General features: G+C 42.4%; 1 protein-coding gene and 1 pseudogene across 1 annotated transcript; both read left to right on the top strand.

Moving 5' to 3' along the window:
• Positions 1-1,770: 1,770 nt before the first annotated feature.
• On the top strand, positions 1,771-20,408 carry si:dkeyp-84f3.5 (uncharacterized protein LOC334144 homolog). Its single transcript, XM_049584615.1, has 2 exons — positions 1,771-1,893; positions 17,705-20,408. The coding sequence occupies exon 2, from the start codon at positions 17,864-17,866 to the stop codon at positions 19,784-19,786; it is 1,923 nt and encodes a 640-aa protein (XP_049440572.1). The 5' UTR covers positions 1,771-1,893; positions 17,705-17,863; the 3' UTR covers positions 19,787-20,408.
• On the top strand, positions 5,508-7,867 carry LOC125893484 (histone H2A-beta, sperm-like; annotated as a pseudogene).
• Positions 20,409-26,696: the final 6,288 nt, after the last annotated feature.

Below are 26,696 nucleotides of genomic sequence, written 5' to 3' on the forward strand. Positions count from 1 at the left end.
TATTTACAATGACATTTTCAAAGAGAACCCAGCAATAATTTTAAAACAGGTGTGACATTACATGGTTTAATATGTGCAACACAAGCAACAGAAAATTAAATGGTTGTCAAAGAGAACTTTTAATCTGTCACGTACACAACAGATTTCAATCTTTTTTTTTCCTTCCTGTATGTGACCGCTGAGAAAAGAGAGAACTTCCTCTGCCATCAAGATGTGAGAAAGCTTGGGTACATGACAGTCCGCACAGAAACCATGTCATGATCAATTATTTGTATAAACATGTTACTGTAAAATACAGATATGTGTCAGTGTAATAATACCTCTGTTGTTACTGTGAGCTAATTGAGATTCTATTGCAGCAGCTGTATTGTTTTCATTACTTAGTTTTCATATTATTCTTTAACCCCTGATTACTGAAGGAATGTGTAACATGAACTTGTCTATGAAAAGTAAATTGTAGTGTATTTGATTGTATTTTTATTTGAAACATAAATGATGATGATAAAATAATTGCTGCATATATTTTCTGGTATCATACACTGATATATACTGCAGAGACAAAGCAATAAATGTTTGTGTGCATCATGCAGACAACTCATCTGACAACACATCATGATAATTTACCTTCTAAGTTGCCAATCACAGGATGTAGCCTCCATTTGTTATTGATAGTATTTCTTTTTATAATTTTTGGCGTATTTTCATGATATTAATTGACCAGCAGGGGGAACTGTTTTAAATCTTAAACTATATTTCAACTCAAAGGAGCTTCTTCATTCATCTTCAAGAAATGTGAGGCTGACTCAGTTTATTTTATAGCACCTGTTTGCATTGAAGAGCCTCCTTTTTTCTTGTTTCTTCCTGTTTACTATTCAGAAAACTATTGTCTTATAATAGTCCTGAATTTAATGTGGCATTTGAAATAGATGTACATTTTACACTCTTTATTCATGGATAAAAATCTTGTGGTACTATAGTCTTACTATAGTTTGGATATAAATAGTAATGAGCAATGAACAAGCAAGGAGAAGTCAGCTCTTAATACTTCACGTTGTCCATGACATGAAGAAACAAAATGCACAAATGATTTTCACAAATGTAACTGAATGCAAAATATTTATATTTTGTGGCATTTATTCTATGTTTTCTATACAATTTCCCTTCAGCTCAGACCGAAATTTGTATATGTATATGTTTTTTACTGAATCTGACAATATCAGAGCAAATGCAGGCCTCAAATAGACTTTGAGGATATATATAAAATGGCATTTTCGGAGAAGACACAGCAATACTTTTGAAATAGGAATTACAGTATTTATAGTTCAGTGTGTGTTTAGGCAGCATTCATATTTTGTTCTTTTGTCTGTATCCTTTTGCAAGATCTTTTCATTTTAATGATATAGGCAATGTACTTTTGTTATTTTTTTATCAGTGCTGTGATGGTGTTTCATATAACCCTATAATAAAGATATATTCATGGAAAACTCGGCTTCAGTCAACAAGAATTGTAAGTTAAATTATGGGACAGTTTCATCCATTACTATTGAATAAAGCAATAAAGTCTGTAAATTAATATACAGTAATACACCTTCGTTCAGTTTAACTCTGCATGCAGTGGTTAGTCAAAATATTCGTCGTCTAAGGGTCTTAAAATGAAATATAAAGTTACACGTGGTGCATGGGGACATTTTACTGCAGGCCGTCTTTGTTGTGTGTAGGGAAAACGTGACATACGTATACAGCGTGCGTCATGACGTCACGGCCGTTACCATCCTGACGAGGGAAAGAACGCTCCGGCCTGCTGCAACAGTAAACAGTCATCGGACACAGAGCAGTATTAACGGGTTGCTTCACGTGAAAATCACTGTATTCTGGGATGTATCGGATGACGTGGTAAGTTATGTCTACACTAAGATAACTGACTGACCCCCAAATATGTGATTATATATAAATCCGTGTGCTTTTCTCCCTTTGCTAAGTAGCGTTAGCTAGCAGCAGCTAACGTTAGCTGTCGTCTGACCACTACATTAATGTTGAGCCCTCAGCTTCACGTTTAGGTAAAACACTCTGTGGGCTGAAATCACATCATGCCTGTCTGTGGTTTTATATCTTTAAAGAAGCCCTTGCAGGTGCGTATTATATTATATTTAACATTAGCTTTTAAAGCAGGCTAACGTTCAGCAGCTGCTTGTGTACAATAGCTGCCTGTTGGGGAAGGATTCAGTCGCCCCCTGGCTGCTCACGAGAATTGTGGAATCCTGCATATAGACATTAGTCTAGACCAAGTCTTTCGACATAATGGTTACTGACAACGTTACATAGCTCCAGACGCTTTGACACAATCTCACCTGTTCGCACCAGTGTTGTCAGTGTTTTGATTTTGGCAATAACCCCATCCTCAAAACGGATGTGCTCGTTTACAAACGATCACTTGCTCGTTTTTCGTTTTGCTGAGGCGTTTGAGATTTGTTTTAGTATTTCAATTGCAGTGTTAATAAATACATGTAATTGAAGTAAATGTCCAAGTTTTATCTTTTACAATGCAAGATGACTTCTCTGTTCTCGGTCTTCTCTGTGCTATTTAACTCCAGATGGGAGATTGTCTGCAGTAAATTGTAAACGACTGAAGCTTCATAAAAAATAAGAAACACAATATTTATATTGTTTGTAAAATAAGTTTATTTTTTGTAACCAAAATAAGTTATTGCCCTTACACACTATTGCACTTCTTGTCTGTAAAATTGTCCTACAACGAAAGAAAGCAAGCAAAAGGACTATGTTAAACATCATTTATTAAAGGTATTGCATTTGACATTCAGAACATTAATATGGCAGCAAACATGTATTTGCTATGTAAATATATAGTAAAATAATGGCTTCCTGAGCAGAGAGTGAAGTACGCTCCCTCTTTGTGTGCTGTAATCCGGTCTTCTCTGTGCTTTGCTGTGGAAGTTGGTCCAGCTGTGTGTGTATGTTAGTGCATGTAAGTTCCTGCGGCAGATTTGTGCTTCCTGGAATAGCAAAGGCATGATCCGCCCTGCTCTCCCTCAGAGTTGTACTTGTTGCCTTTGTCGGATGGGTTGGTAGGGTTTAGGCAAAAAGTGTGTGATTGTTAAGGGTTATGGTAAGAATGTCATGGTAAGCCAGTCAGAGGAAGGGTAGGGCAGGTCGTCGTTCGCTGTCTTATGAAACGCACTTCCGCGTCCCTGTGTGTATCCTGTTGGCCTTTTTTTCCCAAGTGCATTCTGTCTAGTCCAAAACACGCTTGGGAGAAAAATTTGCAACCTCCCTGGCTAGCTATTCAAAGCTGAACGTCAACCTTTGGCTGGATATTTGACAGAAGTTCACTGATCATGAAGGTCTCAGCTGCTTCACTGTGGTGAATTATGCGAGTTAGCCGGTTTGATAGCTAACAATCCCATCCCATGTGTCAACTCATCCAGTTGCCGGTAGGGCTGTTGTCAACCAAAGAAAATCTTGGTCGACTAAAGTTGCACATCATCTTCAACTAATCAATTAGTCGTGGGGGAAAAAAAATCTGCACGTTATTTTTACTTCTGCAGTGGTGTGTCTGTGTCACTCTGCAGTTACATCTCCAAAACACTAGTCAGCGGTGGAGGACTGTGTTAAGTGCTGTAAAGTTTAATTCAAATCAAACTTTATTTATAGTTGATTCAAAACACACATTAAATATGGCTTAATAGAGACAATTTCAAACACAAGTACACCAATCAGCTTCACTATAGAGTGTGCCAGGGCTGACGTCAAAACCCCAAAGTTTAGCATCGCGCTGGTTCCCGGAAGAGAAGTGAATGTGATTTTTGCATTGCGTTTTGGATTATGTCAGAAAATAAGCTCTGTGGCTAACACAAGTTTATAATACTTGCAGGTTTTGTTCAGCAAGATAATCTTCACATGTGAACATCTTTCATATCGCATTTGAAGCTTAAATGCGATCGCCAGAAGTAAAAAGCTAACGTTAAGCTTTAATGGACTACATGACTACTCCACGGTGGCATGACTCTTGACGTCACCGCCACTAAGCTTTCAACTGATTTCGGCCGCTTTGTTTTAAAAACATTGTATAATGGGGAAATCGGACTGTTTAAGCTAAATAAGTAGCTGTAATGGCGGACTGCCAGCACTCTTGTCGTTCGGGGGTGATGACATTTAATGTCCCTGACAGGGTTTGTGGTCGTATTGAGCAACTTGTTAGCAACTGCCTTTTTTACGACACATTAAAGCTTCAGAATTCACAAGTAGGGTATTTACTGACGTGTTTTATGTTGTAGAACAAAACCTGAAACTCACTTAAGCTTTTGTTAACCACAGACCTTATTTGAGGCATTTTACCAAAATCCCATTCAAAAAACGTATTGACTTTTAGACGAGAGAACCGGAAGTGCTAAAAGCGCTAACGGAGTTCCGGGTTTACTGGCACACTCTATAACTCGCAGCATTCACAGACAAACACTTGTCTTTATCTGGACACATTTCCCCACCAATACAACATGCTAACGTTATTAGCACAAGTCTATAGCGTTTTACATTACATAAATTAGCTTAGCGTCTAGCGATCTTTTCCACTTCTCATATGAAGCCAAGGACAACAGTAACATGTAACAAAGGTAACGATACATAATTTGGCACTTTTAGCACTTTTCTCCTTGTGAAAGTAACACAGCGATTATTCGACTAATGAGAATTTGGTCGGATGAGAGCATAGCGACCAAATAATCGACTAGTCGACTACAGCCCTAGTTGCTGGCCACATTGTTTTTATGTTCATACAACTAAGGCACTACACCTAAGTTATGTAACTGCAGGGAAGACTCCAAATAGCCCTGGTGGACCTAATCGCCAATCAGAAAAGCTAAAAACTAGGCTTGTGTCTGCCTCCCACGTACCCGTGGCCAAAGATTGGAAACTCTTGGTAGTACTCAACCAGAGCTCACAAATGGCTTTGCAGCATTTGTGTGTTCTGCTGCAGGGACAGATTATGAGCACTTTATTTAAATATGCAACTCTCGAAGTTTGGTTGAATTATTGTCCTTCAGAGAAGAGATTGTGTCCATGCCTGAATCAAACTTGCAAACTTTTACCCATTAATTGTGCAACCCAAGTGCATACCTTGACCACAAAAAGCCTACATTAAAATTAATGAAGCAATTTGGATGTATGTGAAAATATAACCTACATCAAAGCTATTTCTTGGATGAGAAGCTAAATTAGTTTTGTTTAGTGTCCTATTGTGTTTTATATGATTTGTGGAGAGAAGCATCAGGCTGTATTTGTCGTTGCGGGATTGAGCAGGTGTTAGACAGTTTTTGGGGCAGCCTCAGTCAGTTAGTACTAGTCAGTAATCACTCACATGCAAACTGCAAACATGGCTGAAGGAGGCGAAGCTGAACTTTTCCCACCCGCGAAAAGGACAAAGTCGGTGGTGTGGGACCATTTTGGCTCTTGGAAGAACCCACTTTGTCCCAACTTTAGAGAGCATCAGAAAAATGAGTGGTCGTGGAAAGACTGGAGTAAAAGCCAGAGCCAAGGGAAAGACCTGCTCCTCCCGTGCTGGGCTCCAGTTCCCAGTCGCCTGTGTTCACAGGCTGCTGCGCAAAAGAAACTATGCGGAGCGTGTCGGTGCCAGCGCCCCCGTCTACCTGGCGGCTGTGTTGGAGTATCTGACTGCTGAGATCCTGGAATTGGCTGGAAACGCTGCCCGCAACAACAAGAAGACCCGTATCATCCCCTGTCACCTGCAGCTGGCTGTCGCAACGACGAGGAGCTCAACAAGCTGCTGGACTGAGTCACCATCGTGAAGTTAAGAAACGGCTCTATTAAACTTCTAACGGGTCTATATTAGCCTACACATTTAAACAACTGGTGTGATGATGTGTTGCACTGACAGGAGATGCCTGATACATGCTGTCACTCATGAACGGTCAAACAAATATTTGCCTACCGTTTTAAAGTCTATAGTGCGAAAATAGGACGACGCCTGTTTTATTATGATGATGGTGATAATTATTATTACTGCTGTAATACCGGTTACCGTTCATCTACGCTGATGACATCTGTTTGGCAACCCAGGCTACTGACCTGGCCTCTTTGGAGCAAGTGCTCAATGAGGACCTTGCAAAACTGGACCAGTACTGCAAAGCCTGGCGCCTACAACCAAGCCTAGCAAAAACAGTCTTTAGTGTTTTCCATCTTCGAAACTCAGAAGCTGCTGAACAATTGGACATCAGACTTAGTGGACATCAGCTCAGACATGTCCCTAATCCAACATACCTGGGAATGACTCTGGACAGGACACTGTCATTCAAGGAACACCTTAAAGGAGCGGCAGCAAAGGTGAAATCCAGACGCAACCTCCTCTGCAAACTTGCAGGTGCAAAATGGGGCACAGCAGCCCCCACACTGCGCACCTCAGCTTTGGCCCTGTCATATTCTGTAGCAGAATACTGTGCCCCTGTCTGGTCTAGGTCACTTAACTCCACTATGAATTATAACTGGGACTGTTCGTTCAACACCGCTCCCCTGGCTGCCTGTCCTATCTAACATAACCCCCCCCCACACACCCCTTTCCAACATCAGACGAACTGAACTCACCTATAGGATGCTCCAAAAGGTCAAAGACTTCCCCCATTTACCAACTGCTCGTCTCTGATCTAGATGTCCAATTTGGAAGGACCCCCCACCCACTGACTTTGATGCCCTGTCTGCCTGGGTGACTGAATGGGAATCCAAAGACATCCCAAACAAACATCTAGGCCTCTAGTTTCCTGACGCGGCATAGGATGGCGCAGGGTGGCGAACCCCGCGCAGAGCTAGTTTTGAGCAGCGCAACCCGAGGCGCGCTCAGTTTGGTAGTTTGGCAGACCGAGGTGTGCTGAGATGGGTGTGGTGGCACAGCAGGGGGAGGTGTCGACAGATCCAGCTTGGCGCAGTGACAGTTTCGTGCCAAAAGGCTTCGCCGAAGGTGCGCTAAAAGCTCGCCAGCTGAAACCAGGTCTACTGTCAGTGTAGGCGGGGCGCAGCCGGTGTAAGTGGAAGTTTGGCTGACCAGCGGGCATTGCGCACACGTCACCAAAACCTCACATTAATTAACATTTATTAACAATAAAATAAATACCCACAAAAACCACTATTGAATGCAACTATCTACAATCAGCACATAAATGTATCTCTATATCGACTGTCCCGTCGCATCTGATGTCAGATCAAAGGATTGGCACCGTTTGGCACACGTAATGGAAACCCAACCTGATTTGATTAACACAACTGCAAACTAATGAGTTCACATTCCTCTCTGCCAACCACAAACAGCCACAGCATCAGATAGGGAATATTCAGCATCTGTCATCTTAGAAAAGTCAAAAGAAAAGAAACAGAGTGAGACTGCGAGAGAGAAAGAGAGAGCACGCACGCATGAGAGAAACGCTGTCAACACATTGAAAGTTATGTTCGGTGTCTTAAGGGTTTACGTGCTTCATGTGATTGCCTATACAAATGTTAAAATGTTCTTGCTTAACATGATCTACAAAGATGGAGTACATTCTTGCGAGGAGGAGGACGCTGCTGCTCTCTTCTGCCATGGCGAATTGAGTAAACTCTCATTATGCCTTCGCGCAGCGCATTTAAGGGCGAGGAGAGGGGCTCATTTGGGGCTGTGTAAAACCCACTCCACGCCTTCTCTCCTCCCTCTTTCCGACTTGTGCAGGTAGGAGGAACGGAGGTGAGAAAGAGGAGTAGGGTGCGCTGCGCCTCCGCCTTGCCCGGTCTGCGAAACTGGAGCCCCTCGTGTCAGACCCGACTCAACCAATCTCTGACACCAAACTCCCAAGGAGACAGTGGTCCAGCTTGAACAGATTTAGGACTGGTCAAGGTCCCTGCTTGGCCAGCCTTCACAGATGGGGGAGCAGCTTGAGCCCAATGTGTGCTTGTGGAGAGGAGTAAACCATGGAGCATAGTATTGAAGCCTGTCCTCTCCAAAGACTAAAAGGAGGTCTAGTTTCCCTCCACAATATAGATCAAGAGGCTACTGCTTGGCTTGAGAAATTTGCATTCACTAAATAAATAAATAAATAAATAAATGTTATTGGGAAGTGGAACTAGACATCAACAGCAAATGTGGGGATCATTTTATTCCAACTACCGGCTGTCCAGGAGTACAATGACAGACATCTGACACCCTTGACTAGTTTGCATTGTTGGGGTTGTGTGTAGGTCTGGGCAGTATCTATTTTTTCATACCTTAATACCCTCTTGACATTTCACCAGGGTATACCATATATGACGTAACGACGGTACGGTGTTGCTCTCCATCCCCACACCAATACAGACCCTCCTTTCAAATTTAATAGAAAGATGAGCACCTGTATTTTTGATGATATTGAAAATCACACCGTCAGGACTACTAAATACTGTGGTTTACCATAAAATTGCCCAAGCCTGGTTGTGTGATTTGCTGCAACATCATCTTCAGTTTATCAAAATGTGTTCGGTTGATTTGTCACATAATGCTTGTCACGTGTTACGCTTGTTTTCCTGGCATATCCAATTGTGTCAATAACGTCCAAGGGAAAAGAACGGGACTGTCACACCCTGATTGATTTATCGCCTTTAATTGTGCAACTAGGCACTATCACCGTAACTGTTTGTTGATCTGATGCGCTTATTCCAGCTAGAAAATTTAAACTCCTTTCCTTTCTCCAGTTTATTCTTTAAGGCAGCATTAATCCATACATTTGTAATAACAATGAATCAAATGACAACTTAAAAACAATTCCAGTGTAAAAGGGGTCGCACCTTTAGAGCCTGTTAACACCTGGTATTATGTATTTCGGTGATCTGCACACAAGTAGACATTCAAGACACACTGCTGTTCACACAGGTGTCTATCATGTGTCTCCATCTAGAGTTGTACTGATAGCGATACCAGTATCGGAAATGCCTCCGATACTGCCTAAAATGCGGTATCGGGTATCGGCGAGTACAGCCTATGACCAGTCCGATACCATGTAATGCCTCACATCATTATGCATACGTACGCTACAGGCAAACGAAACAGAAGTGGAGTTTAAAAAGCCTTCTACTATAGCCTTTAAAATGTCTTTTTTACCAAATTGTGTGGCTGCACTTTAACCTATGTCTTGATCTGTGTCAACACTGGATAATAATAATTAAAAAAAGTTTTATGGCATTCATTTTATTTCTTAATATTTTACAGAGAGTTTTAGGAGTTGAGACATACAACAAATCATATCCCATCCATTTTTTTTTACATGTTGGTATAGAATCAGTACTCGGTATTGGCAGATACCTGAGGTTCAGGGATTGGAATCAGTATCAGGAAGGAAAATTACTCCATCTGACCACCTGTGTTATGATTTTGTTACTGCCTAGGTCACTTAGCCAGAAGGTCAAAGAGCCCCATGCACAGCTATGTCCAAACTCTCACTTGCATGCGCACCAGTCACATTAGTGGCTGGGTCAGTGCAGCTGGAGATATCATTGTCAGCAGAATGCAGCAGTCTCCTTTCAAAGGGTAAAACAATGGACAGTAGTGCAACACTCTGTCCAACTTGTAAAATAGTTAAGTCAAAGAGTGTTAGCACACTGTTATCAAAACAACTACCAAGTCCTGCATTTATGATACAGCCCTTGTTGGGGACGCATCAGGATGCATTAGCATTTAGACGACAAAAGACAAAAGAAGTGGTCAAATACATCCCAGACCACTTCTGCAGTGGTTGGAGTGATTGGATCACAATGTGCCTTGTTGGTCATTTACACTTGTATTGAGCACTGTCCACTTGTGATAGGATCACCCAAATGCATGTCCATACCAGCTATAAGCAGGGGACTAGAGAGTCCACTACCCCACCCCACAAGAAGGTGCACATGAGGAATTCACCAAGCCTATCATGATTAATGTTTAGAGCACACAGAGGCAACTCTGAAATACACACTTGATAATTGAATTTGTCATGAAGTCAGAAGCCTGAGAAAAATCATGCAACACTGCCTGATTGATTCACTTGTACAGCAGTGAAATTGGAGCAAGCCAACGATCTTTGCACAAAGACACAAAATGTCACTGTCCAGTTACTTAAAAACCGCACTGTATAACTAATTGATTGCATATGTATTCACTTTAAGGCAATATTAAGTAGTGGCACCATGACAGCCTTGAGTTTGTGGGTGTGTCTGTATCAGTTTTTCATCAGTGTTCTTTTGTCCTTCTCACATTGCAAAGCTGTGATTAGTGAACCTGGTGGACAGCAGTGGGTATGCACAATGTTTTCATCTAAGTCATGGTGTCCAGCATCTCCTTGAGAATTACTAGAGGCCTCTTGATAGCCTCCCCTACTCAAGTTTTTCTCACTTGAACATTCTACCCAGAGAAAAGCCTCTCAGTGCCTTGGAAGTTTTTCTGCATTCTCCCTTGCTAAACCACCGAATTACAAAATACTACATTTCTAACATTGCTCTGTACAAAACAAGTCTGTCAGTTGCATCTTCTGTTTTTCTCTCCATGACATTTTTTGGAGTAGCATAGTAGTTGCTTACATAACGTCAGGATCTAATAGGATACCTCTAATAAAAAGGACAGTTTACCAAAGGCAGACAGGTTCCAATAGGCTTGGGTGGCATCAGTTTGTATTATGTTCAGTGGTGTGCAGAGCTACCAACGCCCACCTGAGGTTATATTCTTAAATTGATTTCCTCTATAAAACAGAGAATACAGCAGTTTTCAGTTTGGTTAAAGTCTCTTTCACCGAACTAAGACTAACTTGTTTGTTAACGTATCATGAGACACACCTGATTCAACTCGACAGAAACAAAATAAAACTCCCAAAACCATCTTAGTTAGTCTTGTTAGTTGTCTAGTTAGTTAGTCCATTGTTCCACAAATCACCAATTCAGGTTTGGTTTAAATCTTTAATTTGGGGCGTCGGTAGCGTAGTGGATAGTGCCGGCGCCCCATGTACAGAGGCGATGCCTCGCTGCAGCGGTCGCAGGTTCGACTCCGGCTTGCAATCCTTTGCTGCGTGTCAACCCCCACTCTCTCTCTCACCCCAATTCAGTCTGTCCTGTCCATTAAAGGGCCAGTGTGTAATATTTGGCATGGTTTATTGTCAATCTGAATCTGAATCTGAATATTCTACCCATTAATATGTTTATACAAGTGTATAATCACTATAAAATAAAATTCGTTTGGTTTTCGTAGCCTTATAATTATGCTTTTACACACACACACACACACACACATATATATATATATATATATATATATATATATATATATACAGTACAGGCCAAAAGTTTGGACACACCTTCTCATTCAGTGCATTTTCTTTATTTTCATGACTATTTACATTGTAGATTCTCACTGAAGGCATCAAAACTATGAATGAACACATGTGGAGTTATGTACTTAACAAAAAAAGGTGAAATAACTGAAAACATGTTTTATATTCTAGTTTCTTCAAAATAGCCACCCTTTGCTCTGATTACTGCTTTGCACACTCTTGGCATTCTCTCCATGAGCTTCAAGAGGTAGTCACCTGAAATGGTTTCCACTTCACAGGTGTGCCTTATCAGGGTTAATTAGTGGAATTTCTTGCTTTATCAATGAGGTTGGGACCATCAGTTGTGTTGTGCAGAAGTCAGGTTAATACACAGCCGACAGCCCTATTGGACAACTGTTAAAATTCATATTATGGCAAGAACCAATCAGCTAACCAAAGAAAAACGAGTGGCCATCATTACTTTAAGAAATGAAGGTCAGTCAGTCCGGAAAATTGCAAAAACTTTAAATGTGTCCCCAAATGGAGTCGCAAAAACCATCAAGCACTACAACGAAACTGGCACACATGAGGACTGACCCAGGAAAGGAAGACCAAGAGTCACCTCTGCTTCTGAGGATAAGTTCATCCGAGTCACCAGCCTCAGAAATGGCAAGTTAACAGCAGCTCAGATCAGAGACCAGATGAATGCCACACAGAGTTCTAGCAGCAGACCCATCTCTAGAACAACTGTTAAGAGGAGACTGCGCGAATCAGGCCTTCATGGTCAAATAGCTGCTAGGAAACCACTGCTAAGGAGAGGCAACAAGCAGAAGAGATTTGTTTGGGCCAAGAAACACAAGGAATGGACATTAGACCAGTGGAAATCTGTGCTTTGGTCTGATGAGTCCAAATTTGAGATCTTTGGTTCCAACCGATGTGTCTTTGTGAGACGCAGAAAAGGTGAACGGATGGATTCCACATGCCTGGTTCCCACTGTGAAGCATGGAGGAGGAGGTGTGATGGTGTGGGGGTGTTTTGCTGGTGACACTGTTGGGGATTTCTTCAAAATTGAAGGCATACTGAACCAGCATGGCTACCACAGCATCCTGCAGCGACATGCCATCCCATCCGGTTTGCGTTTAGTTGGACGATCATTTATTTTTCAACAGGACAATGACCCCAAACACACCTCCAGGCTGTGTAAGGGCTATTTGACCAAGAAGGAGAGTGATGGAGTGCTGCGGCAGATGACCTGGCCTCCACAGTCACGGACCTGAACCCAATCGAGATGGTTTGGGGTGAGCTGGACCGCAGAGTGAAGGCAAAGGGCCAACAAGTGCTAAACACCTCTGGGAACTCCTTCAAGACTGTTGGAAAACCATTTCAGGTGACTACCTCTTGAAGCTCATGGAGAGAATGCCAAGAGTGTGCAAAGCAGTAATCAGAGCAAAGGGTGGCTATTTTGAAGAAACTAGAATATAAAACATGTTTTCAGTTATTTCACCTTTTTTTGTTAAGTACATAACTCCACATGTGTTCATTCATAGTTTTGATGCCTTCAGTGAGAATCTACAATGTAAATAGTCATGAAAATAAAGAAAACACATTGAATGAGAAGGTGTGTCCAAACTTTTGGCCTGCACTGTATATATATATATATATATATATATATATATATATATAGCAAGAGCCTTGCTTTAGAGAGGTCGCCATCTTGCGCCGCCATGTATGTACGGCAGACCGAGCGGACAATCCAGCCAGCCAGAGAACGCATTTCGCGATGAACCAACGAAGACAGCGGAAGGAAGGAAGAAGGAGGAGGAAACAGCAGAGAGTGTTAGTAGTTCGTCGATAGAGAGTAGTGAAAAGTTTTTTTTAGTTATAAAGTTTGCGAATGGACCACACTTACCGCGCAACAGGAGAGAATGAACCCGAACTGTCATCTGCAAGGAAAAGAAGACGCAACTTCACTCCTTGTGATGCACTCTCTGTGGTGCTTTTCCTCCTGATGATATATCTCCCCAACGATGGTAGCAGTAGCACCGAATCCCATTCTGTGCATTCAGCCTCTCTTCTCGCCTGCTCAGCATCAAACACATGGAGTTCCTCATCTGTATGCTCTGGCTCAAACAGGTATGGCTCTGGGTCTGTGTCCGCTACAAGAAACTCTTCAAAATCGCGTTCAAAGTCGTCCATTGCAGCTACTATAGTCCGGAGATATTGCTAGGCTAAATAAACAGCTGAGCTCTGTTTACCGGCTACGCTGTCAGTCAGTGTGCGGGCTGGAGATTGGTGGAGCAGAGAGGGGAGGGGGTCCCCGCTAAGTATGGTAAACGAGTATGTGTGTATGAAGTGTGTCTGTTATGCTAGAAGAGTCAGAGTTTGGGACGGAGTCTTTTACCCCCTGCAGTGTTACCGGAGTTTCTGGAGTGCTCAAATAAACTGGCCTTTTTCCCCGAACGCTCCTCTGGTATCCTGCTTGTGAGGGATTCATTACAATATTGTAACATGGTTTAGATTTCTAAATAAATATTCACCTCGTCGCTAGATAAACCTACTCCTGAAAAACTCGTGCGCAAGGCTTTTTGTCCCTACGAGGCCACCGTCATTTACCCGACGGGAGGGGTGAGCGAGTGAGCCCTGCAATCTAGAATTTGTTACCACTGATGTCACTGTTTTCAACCCATTTTACACACTGGCCCTTTAAAGGCAAAAAGCCCAAAAATAATCTTTAAATAAACCTTTAATTGGCAGAATTAGATGTGAAAATATGCTGTTTGTCCAAGTGGTCTCTCTCTGCTCTGGTGGCTTTTTACAGTCCTGTAACGTTACCCCCACCACTCACAGTTGCTATGTCTGTCAGCTTAGCTGCCTGTTCCACCAGTAGAGACTGGCCTCTGGTGGTGTGTGCTGTGCACTGCATACTATGAGTTAAGTACGAGGAGTGTCTATTTTGGACGGTACTGAAAGTCATGCCATTGAGATTTCTAAATATCCTAGTTTACTGTAGTACTGCCCAAGCCTAGAATCCAATGTTGAATTCAACCCAGCTTTTGGTTATAAAGTCAGGTTGGATAATGTCTGTTGACTCTTTTAGACTGATCAGAAATTTGAGTCACCATATTGGTCCAAAAGGGGCATAAGAGACTTAGGCGTGCTGGAGATTGGTAGTGCAGAAGGCTTCTCTCAGGCACCCCTCACTGCACATAATATCCTTTTGTGGATTGTAGAGCACTCCGTGATGAGTTGAGCTGCTAAAGAGCATCCCAACACTAGGGTTGGGTCGGTATGAGAAAAAAAAAATGGTCCGTTTTTTGTGAAAAACTGCATCAAGTCGGCAATACCAGATTTTCGCGACTTCGGGGCGCAACTGACTCATTTAAAATAAAAAACAACCATAGGACAACAGAGTGACAGTAACACGTTTCTTTTATTCCTTACAAATAAATTTTCCAGCTTACTCAATCAGTGCAAACAAGGGTTGCCACCTTCATCTGGCTCAAAGCCAAAGTGTTGCCATAGTGGCGCAATCTTTGATTGTGTCCGCCATTATCGACTCCCCAGGCTGCAGTAGAGGCCTCGGCGCATACGCACTCACACGCCCTAGCTCAGTCCACACCCCACCCCCACCCCCCTCTCTCTCCTGCTTGTTGTGCGCTTGGCGAAGTCGAAGAGGCAGACACAGGTGCTCACAGACTCCGCGAGGAATGTCCGCAGTCATTCCGGCTTCCATAGTCGAGCACATTTCCGCGTTGTAGTTTCCTGTAAAAATGTCTGTGAAAAATCCCCGCGATGTGAAAAATACATGCTGAGCAGTCCTTTGTGTGACACTGGTGCGCGGAGCGGAGTCCGCGCAGTCATGCTCTGCGCGCACAGGGCTTGCGGATGTCTACTTTTACCTGGCGGACCTTCGCAGAGTCTGCTCCGTGTACGTTCCACCCGAGTATGCGGTCCGGTCGGTCTCAAAAACAAAAACACAGTCCAAGACGGAGTACTGAACCGAATTGGTATTACCAAGAACCGACCCAACCCTACCCAACACCTTGTTTTAGTCTGACCCTTTTTTAGGTTTAGAGGACAGAACTGTGCCTTTCACAGTAGGGTCTTGGGGTAGTATATCTGAGCCATGTGAAATCGCATCCATGCAAGACGCATTGGCACAGCATGAATTGTTTTCCATAGGACAGCAAGGCAAAGTTAAAGAAGCTGGTTACCTATGACATTTTTTTGGTAGTCTCAAACTAAAAGTCCGCTTGTAAGCTCAGGCTGAGATCTGCATCAGCTAGTTGTTTTTGTTTTGTTTTCGAACAGTAATGGCCACTCCCTGCAGTGATTGTTTTGGTGTGCCATTGTGAGACAATGGGTAGGGCCCAAGTACTTCCCAAATTCCTATTTTCCACATTACTCCTTCTGTCTTTTTCTGTTAATATTCACTGCTGCAACACCCAGATCCCCTCTGTGTCTGAGCACTGAAGTGGCTGTTTGCGGTCAGAGAAGACATCGGGGAGTAGGATCAAAACCTGGATTCTGCAGTGCACCATAGTGCTTGGTTAAGCCTCTTCCCTCCTGGCTGTCTCACTGATATGGATCAAACTGATGACTGTAGACTTTTAAGACCATATGCTTTTGGGATAGTCCTGGGCAGGCAATTCCCAAATTAATCATAGTCATCATTTTAGACTGACTAAGCTCTGAGGCAGTTGTCAATCCAGTTTTAGACAGACACGGCATTCACCACCCTGCCCTAATGTCCAAATAGGTCTGGACACCATGACCTGTCTGACAGTGTGTATTGGGATGATGAATACCTCTTGAACATATCTGAATAGTAAATGAATGATTCCCCAATCGTAACGCGTGGGCACAGATTCAATCAGTCATTTCAATCATTAAGCAGTCCTTTTGAAGCAAAGGTTGGAGACATCTCTTGCACAGATTATGATGGAAGTCCAGTATTCCATGTAGCTAATAGAGGATAAGGCAAAGTGGAGAATGTCTTGTAAATCAGGTTCAAAAGGCAATACCCTTTTTCCCAAAAAGCAATGGCAGGTAGAGATGAACCAATCCAACTTTATCTCTCCTGATTACTGTACCTCAACACAGAGTATGGTGATACAGAGTACTGTGCTCTCCTTTTCCCAAATTAAAATGTGTTTACAAAGCTGCATAGAATTAATTTGAATAATTGTGGTAAGGAATGTTGTGGCACTAAAAAATGAGTTGGTGGCTTACCGTGACTGAATGAATGCAGCTGATAGCAGAATTACTGAGTTTAATGACATTGATAAAGAAACGGCATTTACTGTGGATCAATCACGTCATGACCAATACCAAATCAGCATATGAGATCTGTGTCTCCCCAGTGGTAAGGCAAGGCACTATGATCCAGCACCACAAGGACAGGAATAGGGCCAACAGAATTCAAAGACCTGTAAATAAGTAGAAGACTACGTGGGGAAACTCTGATGTGTGCACCCTTTGAAAAGATGGGAATCTGTACGGGACAAATCCTTCTGCTCTAAGCAGTCATCAAGCTGAATATGTGGTTAAAGGGACAGTCACTGGTGCACTGGGATTAAGCAGGGAAAAGGCATGCATGCTCACTAAGGCAATACTTGTACTAATCATAGATTTTATGAAGATAGAGGGCATGGCAGCTCTCTTTAATTGCCCCCTGGTGGCAGCCCTCAGTATAGGTCGTAAACCCTGCCCCCTCCATGCTAGCAGATGGCACATGGGCCAAAGTAAAAAATCAAAGTACATATCAATTTTTTTTTCCTTTTCCTTTTTCATTTTAGGTAGTTCGCGTCACACTGATACGCAAGGGTTCAAGTTTGGTTTTAATTTATTTTTTGATGCTATTAAAAGGGGATGTGACATTATGATTGACAGCTTCGTGTGTCAGAGTGCTTGCAGTCAGTGGTGTTGCTCTGATATTGTCGGACAGGCTTATGGGCGGAATTTAGCAACATCTCATGTTTCTGGCTGTGTTGAAAACAATTTCACAAGGAATGTTTTTTGGGGTCCTATAAATCGGAAGCTTCATCAGCTGATATGCCACAAAGAGTAAACATTGTATACCACAAGCTCGCTTACTACCAAACATTTATTCTTCCATTGCATGTGACCGCATGAACACATCATTTCAACAGACAATAGATTGGGGCAAATGAAGTGCATTGCCCTTTAAAATTCATTGTCAAAGACACACAATGTATTGCTAACTTAAATGTGGTGGCACATGCCTTTGGTAGGTCTTTCTTTGTCAAACAGCATCATCCGATGACCGCTAGTGAACACAATAAAGCTAAAACCCCTTTCCAACTTCAGCGAGGCAGATTAAGCCTATGTTAATCAAATTAAGGCATCAGTGGTTTCATTGTTTCGTTTTTGTTTTTTTCCCCTAGGTGCTGATACAACAACAAAACCTTACCCGAGGGATGAACATTCGGCTTGTGAGGACATCTTTTTAGAATCAGTCTGAGAGAGTGGACATACTGATTTCCACATGGAAACCAATTTTGTGGATGGATAGAGTTTTACTCATACTCAGAGATTGAAAAGTGATGCCATCAGCATATCGCCAGAATAATCCCATCATGGAAAAGCAGAAATCATTGAATACTGTTGCTTCAACACAGTATGGAGGGGAATCAAGTACCTTCATCTGCACTGAGTGTGGTGATGGGTTCAGTCAGTACTCTCATGTGTTGACCCACATGGCCATTCATGGACCTTTGGAGTCATTTTCCTTTGATGGCTCATCCAATGGATTTGAAGTCCCTCGAGAATATGTGCTACAAGAAAATGGTACGCTGACAGTTGTTAATGGCTTGGAGTCACATCCTTCTGTAAAACCAGCATCTCCTGGAGTCCTGCCATCACATTTCCCAACACCTGTCAAACCAGTATCTCCAACTCTGAGGCCACAGCCCTCTCCTTATAGAGATGTATTCAGACCAAAGCCATCAGACTTGAACTTGGACAAGTCTCGCCAGGGCCATTACCGTTGTGAAATATGTAGCAGATCATTTAATACACTGCAGAGTTTACATCGCCACCAGCAGTATCGAAACACAGAGCGAGGTTACAAGTGTACTTTGTGCTGTAAGATCTTTGAAGGTAGACAGGACCTTAAGAAACACCTCCAAGACCATGCTAATGAAAGGTTTCTCTGTTGTAGTCACTGTGGTAAGCGATTCCTTAAAGTGGATGCACTTAATGCTCATCAAAAAGAAAATCACCCCTCCCCCAAGGCTACAGCTTTGGGTAAATCTGTGAATAAGCAGGAAAAAAAGATAGAGAAAACGTATCCCTGTAGGAAGTGCAAGTTGAATTTTTTCTGGATGTCAGATTTTCAGACACATTCGTTGCACCATTGCAAAGGAAAAGAGCGTAATGCTACTTTAGCAAATGAAATTGAACTTGAAGTGAACTCTAAAAACATAGAAGACACCCCACTTGAAAACTGCTACCGTAATGGCACATCTGTTGACGTTAAGAATGGAGATAGTAAAATCTTTAGCGATACTGGCAATGAGATTGATACCGCCTCCTCTTTTACACCATACAGATGTGGTTTATGTGGGGATCGTTTCCAAAAGCTAACCGCTCTGAAAGAGCATCATCTCACACATCAAACTCAGGAGGAAATAGATAAGCTGAACCAAGAATCACAAAAAACATTTAAGCGAAGAATGCCACCTAAAGCTAGACGTAGGAGAGGGGGTAATCCAAATGGCAAGTTGCATCCCTGCAAGCACTGTCATCGTGTCTTTAATCATTCTAGTAGTTTATCTCGCCACATGAGATACCATAAGGGTACGATGCACACGTGTTCATTTTGTGGAAGACATTTTCCACAGCGCTGTGATTTGAGAAGGCATGTAGCCATGTATCACAAATCTGAAATGGAAAAGAAACCAGGTTTAAAACACTTGCACACAAACCCACAAAATGGGTCTGCCCCCAGTTCTCTCAATGGTGAGAAAACTCCAGGCTCTCCTGACGAGAAAAATAAGAGCTCCTCTGACAATGAACAAACAGGATCACCAGAGCAGTCAAGAGGGAAACCCGGAAAAGCAGGCCGAGTTAACTACAAGTGCCAGGAATGTGGAAAGAGATTTGGGCTGTTGTGTGTATACCAACGGCACTTGCGCTATCACAAAAAGGAACCTAGTAAGTGCCCCAAGTGTCCAGCTCAGTTCAGGAACCCCTCATCCCTTGAGCTTCACCTTCAGAATCACCCAAACACAGGGGAAACAAATGATGTTGGACAAACATCTCAAGGCACTGGTTCCAGTGAGGACCCTGTCTTAGAAAAGGGTAATGCAGAGGACATAGAGGATGACTACATGGACCATACTGCAGATGATAAAGAAAAGTCTTCAGAGGATCTTTACGAATGCACTGAGTGCACTGAGACATTCTCATGCTTGGACACGTTTCTTCAGCACCAGACCTCTCATGGCTCAGAAAACAATGGGTAACTATACTTTTAGACCCATTAATTATTGTTATTGCCAACAATCAAGCTCCTCAGGAGTTGAGTGTTTTTGACTCTACTGAATGCAAACATTGGAAAAACTATAGACTGATGTAAAGTTTCTTTTGTAACATTATTTTGAATTACTATTTGAATTGCTGAACTAATTTTATACACTTTTTTTCTTTGGCATGAAAAGAAAAATTCTGTTTATTGGTGATTTTTTAAAAAACCCAATGGGAAACAGTAAGTAAGGCTTGGGTGGTGAGGATACCAAATACTTTTTTGCATAAAATTGAAAATTTAAAAAAAAGCAAATGTCTGACATCTGTAAATTGCAAGTTTAAATCTAGTATTCTCCCACAGGCTACAAGTGTAGTTAACTTAGTAGCCCACCAGTTGTTGTCTAGCTAGGATGATTTTGTTGCTTTTCATTGTATTTTTAGTGGATACCATTGCTGTTATTGTCAATCATATTACTGCATTTTCCATTGTTTTACTTGCAAATATGTGATTTTGAGATTGTCTTTAAAATGTGGTATGTGTATGTCTTCCTTTTTAAAGGGCAGCATTGTCACGGAATGGATTTTTTAAAATTGTGCCATTAAAGTTGTACAGAGAAATTTCTTGATGTGCTGTCAGTTTTGCTTTCACTCCCTTTTGCTGCTATTTCCCAGTAAGAAAACCACACTCTCTATATATTTCTGTTCCTTCTACGTGTAGTTTTGGTGTCTTATTTCACATTTTTACTGAATTGTAGTTCAGAAAATTAATGGCAACTGCACAGAGAGAAGTCCTTGTGTTGGTTGTGGATCAGAACTGTGTAAGCTACCTGATTTCAAAGATACTTGACACAGTGTTTGTGATCTTGTGACACTTGGTGCAGTCCATAACCATTCCTGTGATTGGTCTAATATTGGTTCTTGGGACCAGTGTTGGGAAGTTTATGTAAAAGTCTTCTGTGGCCAAAAAACATTATTCTCACAGGCTTGCCATTATTAAGATGCCTCTTTTCAGAACACAAATTTTAAATTATACTATCTTATGTAACAGTTACTTCTGATCAAGCAATTTGATTGGACAAGAGGCATTATATGACTGCTGATAGAGTATAAAGCACTGGCACTATTAAATGCGTTTTTTAGGGTGTTCTGAATCATTAATTACTTCAACCGTTAATTTGCCTACATTAAGGGTCATCTTAACAAACTTCACTTCAAAGATGAACATGTCTCCACAAATAGCATTTAAGTTAAATAATGAACGGCCGTCAGGAGGGCAAAAGGAAGTAAAGAAGCCTGGATACTTCACTGCAGATTTCCAGGTATGCTCACATGACATCAGAGGATGTTGCAATGTACTGTCTAATCAAGTTGTTCACTCATCGGCACCACACATTTGCCCCTAAAGCGACTGTCAACAGACTCCTATTTCACTGGTTACACAGTAAATGGCAACTCATAGTAATGTGTAGACCTAGCTTACTCAGAGTGGCATATTAGTGTGCAGAAATATTTATGTGTTGCTTGGGTAACAATACAGTCCTAGTCCCTTTGCAGAATGATTTGTGTTAGCAAGTGATATTGATCATCTTCGCCCAAACCACATCCATGCTGCTATTCAGTACAACAGCACTTCCTCTTGTGTGATATTGCTTACACAAACTACAGTGTTATTAACAGAGATGTCGGTTTCTGTTTCCTTCCCAGGGAGTACTGATTTAAATTAGCTAATATCTACCTCTGGTACAGCTAAGAAGCTGTGCATTGTCCCTATTAGATAAACCATAAACAAAAGTTACATATTTTTTAAATTATTATTCTCACCCTTACAGAGGGGCTGCAGTGTAGATTAGACAAGAAAATGCTTGCTTTAACCTGGAGGTAATCTCTGGCGCTGACATTGAAGCCAACACGGAAGTACTAAAAACTGCAGTTCCTCTAATGGCCACCTGAGACTGGCTCCATAAGCAACTCGCCTATTTAAATGTTTTTAAGGTTTAAAGTTATGCAAAATGAAAGCATGGCCACAGGATGGGTAGGTGCTGTCCATTGACAAGTTGCTACCACTGCAACAGTATTGATTCGATAGCGTAACTATGGCATTACCCCAGATTTAGAATGAAATCACTCTTTGATTGGCAGTTGAGCTAAGTGCGAGAAGAGAAACAGATGTGAGCAAAGTAAACAAATGGCCAGACTACTGCTGTCTGCAGCTATGGAGAGTCCTTTCCTCCCAAGAAGGTGCAAAACATATGTGGTAGTTGGCTGTTGGTAGTAGTCTTTGTGATGGGTTTGGTGCAGATTTTTGGCCAAGACATAGGCAACATGAAATGATGCAAAAGTCGGCTTTTGTTGCAGCTACTTTTTTTATGTCAGTTTGGCAGGTCTATCCAGCATTCTATTTGGGCAGAGGGCAATAAAGAAATTTTGAGCCAAAAACGTAGTAGTGGTTAAAGGGGGGGGGGGCAGTTGTTAGTCATTCATTCATTTGTTAGTCATTCATTCATTTTCTGTAATCACCTATCCTGTCGAACGCCGTGGGGGGGCGGAGCCTATCCCAGCCGACATTGGGCGAGAGGCAGGGTACATCCTGGACAGGTTGCCAGACTATCGCAGGGCTGACATAGAGACAAACAACCATTCATGCTCTCATGGGCAATTTAGAGACACCATTAACCTAACCTGCATGTCTTTGGACTGTGGAAGGAAGCTTTAGGTTAAAGAAAGGATCATGGTTTGGGTTGGTATTAGTATGCTCGTTATGTAACGTCATGTACCTTTGGTAAAAGAACAACATCAACTTCTGGTTCCACACGGGGTTCCTGGGTCAAAGTCCTATGTTTGTTTGACCCATCCATCCATTCAACCTCCTCCCTACAAGGACCTCGTTGCTCTTCATATTGTGTTGCCTAACTTCCTCTTTTGCTTCCATTGTTATGACTGCGGCCACTAGACGTTGCCACCAAACAATAGAGATGTAGAACAATAAATGTAAATATGGGTTGTAATCATGGATATAAAAAGAGAACTGGATGCCACTTTGGAGGTAGGCCTTATCATTGCCATTAAAGTTGCTCAGTGGTGCATGAAGCCAAAAGCGTTTAACTGCCATGTATACAATTACCCCATAGGTACTGCATCCGCACTGTGTGGCCCATTGAGCAGGCACACTAGAGACTTCCACCATCTGCCACCAAACCTGTTTGTATAAAATTACCTGGTCGATCGGTACTGCTTCCGCACTGTGTGGCCCACAGAGCAGGTTCAGTAGGGAGCTCCTTCAGTAGGCAGCTCCTTTAGATTTTCAGATGTTATCAGACCATTCATTTGTTCATTCATTTTCCATAGCCGCTTATCCTGTTGGGGGTCGTGGGGGCTGGAGCCTATCCCAGCTGACACTGAGCGAGAGGCAGGGTACACCCTGGACAGGTCGCCAGACAGGGCAGACACAGACAACCATTCATGCTCACATTCATACCTACGACCAATTCAGAGTCACCAGTTAACCTGAACTGCATGTCTTTGGACTGTGAGAGGAAGCCGGAGTACCTGGAGAGAACCCAAGCTGACATGGGGGGAACATGCAAACTCCACACAGAGGGGCTCCCCCACCCCTGAATTTGAACCCTCCGCCCTGGGTTTGAACCAGGAACCCTATTGCTGCAAGGCAACAATGCTTCGCTGTGGTTGTGACGCTCCAAAAAAATGTATCCACTGATTTACAGGTGTCTCTTTCACTACACAAGTATATGGGGAAAAGCATTTTTGGGCCGCATTGCATCATGTGACAGATGTAATACCACTGTTTGACCACTACAAAAATTGACTTCAAAACCCGGGGCACTTCCTGGGGGCCTGGTTGTAATAAGCTGCTAACAAACAACCTATGTGTTCATATTTTGGAGGACAACCCATGGGTATCCTCTTGGTCACCAAACTGGCAAGACATCTGTAGGGAATTCAAATTGCAGTTCTGCTGCAGTGGGTGCGTTCTGTGCACAACCCAAACATCAATTCTATTTATTATTGCTAGATTTTGGTAACCTGCCATGTGGACTCAACATTACAGAAGGTAATACTACAAAAACTAGGACACAAAGAGGAAGCAGTGACGAGTGAATGAAGGTACATCTGAGGGCCACTCATAAGATTCCTGACTTTGTTGAGTACAGGTTTCAGCAATTGGCAATACACTCTTTGGGCTTAATATCAGCTGTGAAGAAAGCACTGGGCTGAATAATCAAGGGGACATTGAACAATAGCACTCAGTCTGAGTCATCATTACATAATGTACTTAAAGCACCATGATAGACAAAAAGGTGACTTTCCATTCATACCAATGGATGTATTAAGGAAATCATACTACTACCAAGTTGGTGCCTCATTCATTTCTTGGAAAGTTGCTCACTGGGCACATACACTAAAAAAGTCTCCAGGGCTTTAGAACATGCACACTAGTTTCCTTCTCAAGCCTGGCCGGGTGATAGCATTCGTGGTTGAAACTTCCTCGGGCTGAGTCAGCCTATGTCCTGTGGGGTCCCTGTACATTAGAGCATTAGAGGTAGGCTTCTTTATAATCCTTTAATGGGAAAAATTGCATTGTTACTCATTACACATGAAGGCTCAACATACACACACTCTTACGCACAGGGCCTATAGACATGCATTAGTGGAGAGATTGCAGAGTTGACAGGCTGCCACATAGTCGATGCTTCAAGCAGTTGGAGATATGTTGGTTTGCTCAAGGGCATCTCCGCAGTACCTCTCAAACTACCAAGATCCATACTACAGTCTGTGCATGATTTCAGCTGGCCACTCTCTGGTTCCTTAGTCAAGCCCCTACAGACTGATATACTATGTGACCCTATCACACTTTTTAAATGTTAATGGGCCCAGTGGATCAAATTCTAAAAATGCAAAGTCATTTTGGCAGGTTTTGACACTCCTTTTCTAATGGTTGTGTATGGGAAAAAGTCTTTTTGGGCCAGTGTGCATCATATGATGCTGCAATACCAAGCAGGGCCACTATGCCAAAACTGCCTCACAATCTACCACTGTTCCCGGGGGCTTTCTTAACCAAACTACCCTAAAACTTTTACTTAGTTTTTGAGGGTTTGGGCTTAAGGCATTGGTATGCTTGTAAGATTGTAAAGGAACACCCCCCAACACACAAATACACACACAAACTTTTCCAGTGTTGGAATTGTGAAAGTGGCGTCCCCCAGTCTTTGGAACTTTCACAGCCACTTCATGCAACAATTGGTCAAGTGGGGTGAGTTGAGAGAGGCAGGATTCGAGCTTCTCTCCCAAGCTCTCTTTTTTCATTTTCACACAGTTACTTCCATCACCTTTTGTGTGTACAAACTAGTATGACACCCTGTGAAGGCCTTTCAGGAGAGTCTGAAAGTGCGTGCTGTTATCTCCATTTAAAAAATTGTAGCATGTTGCCCCTCTCTGTTTTCACCAAACTGTGCATGTATATGTGGTTTTTTTAATGCAGGAACATACGCTAAAAATAGACACTAGAGTCCTTAATGCCATATACACGGCTCTGCAGTAGATAAGTTTGCCTTACTGTTCTTTTATTGTTCTGTCACATTCAACATCAGGAACATGCCAGAAAACAGATAAGTAGACAGTAAGAAGCAGCATGGAGGCCAGTGAACGATGTTTGAGTGCTGCTTGCATAGAAAAAAATGAAATTTGTGGCAGCGCGTCATTGCATCATGCCAGAAAAGGTGCAAAACTTAGCACATCCACCGGGGTATCGTATTTCCAATACTGCTGATCAGAGCCGATAGGTGCTGGAGCCAATAAATACCTGTGACTACTCAGGAGTCATGTGTCCCGGAAATGAATGTCAATTGTAACCTTCCCTGCTAAAGACAAAAGCCAGATGTTAGTGGGTGTTACTGTTTTGTTTATGGTCCAATGGGAACAAGGCTTATGACAGCAGGGTTTTTGTCTTGCCTACAAGTGTGGCTATTGGGAACAACATTTTCTGTTTTTCCGAATGTCCTACAAAGAAGTTTGCTTCAAGCATACCGCGGCCTTTAACATATGACCCTGCAGAGACCTCTTCTTTCAGGTAGGCTACCTTTGGTGACATGTTGGAAGTGCAGCCACAGTTGAGGGGTTATTTAGTCGTTTTGTATTGTTTACTGTTTGAGGTAGTGCAGGGGCACTATTGCATTGCGGGGTCATTAGAACTTCTGAAATGTGTGGTGGGGGGAGGGGGCCTTCTTCAGCCTTATGTCTGTGCTTGGTTTTGACTGTAGTGAGTAACTACACATGAGGTAATAAGTCATTTATTCATACACATTAAAGGGAGATTTTGGGAGTCAGCCCTGATATCAAGAATACAGACTGAGTGTGTCAGATGGTCCGGACTTTTTTTTTTTATTGAAAGCTGCAGTAAGTACACTGACTCCCACAAGACAGACAGCTAACTACTCAGTTCTTTTATATGTGTGGGTCCTTTTTTCTCCTCTAGGTGGCAGGTTGAGAAGTTTACATGGTCTGACTTGGTCAGAAAGGTGTTTCACATTCATTTGTACACTTTTGTTGTGAACACTTATATATATTCAACTACTTTATGATCTGCACATGCTGAGGTAAAACCAAAGTGATGGGTGCATGCACCTGTCGGAAGAAGTAATTGCCTGGTCACAGATTGTAAGACATATTCAGAGGATCCTGTTCACCGATTATGTCAAAGTATAGGTTTTGAGTTTTTCTTCTTTTGCAGAACATTTTTTTTCCTACATGGAAAGTGGTTCTCATGTGCAACCCCCTCCCCACCCCAGCCAAAGGGGTTTTGTCATAGACCAGCACAAGGAGGGGTGGCGCCATTTCGTAGCAAGTCTTGCACACAAAATGGTGGTATGGAACTTGTTAACCCTTTAAAGACCA

Source organism: Epinephelus fuscoguttatus, linkage group LG8, assembly GCF_011397635.1.
Source record: "Epinephelus fuscoguttatus linkage group LG8, E.fuscoguttatus.final_Chr_v1".
Taxonomy (NCBI): Eukaryota; Metazoa; Chordata; class Actinopteri; order Perciformes; family Serranidae; genus Epinephelus; species Epinephelus fuscoguttatus.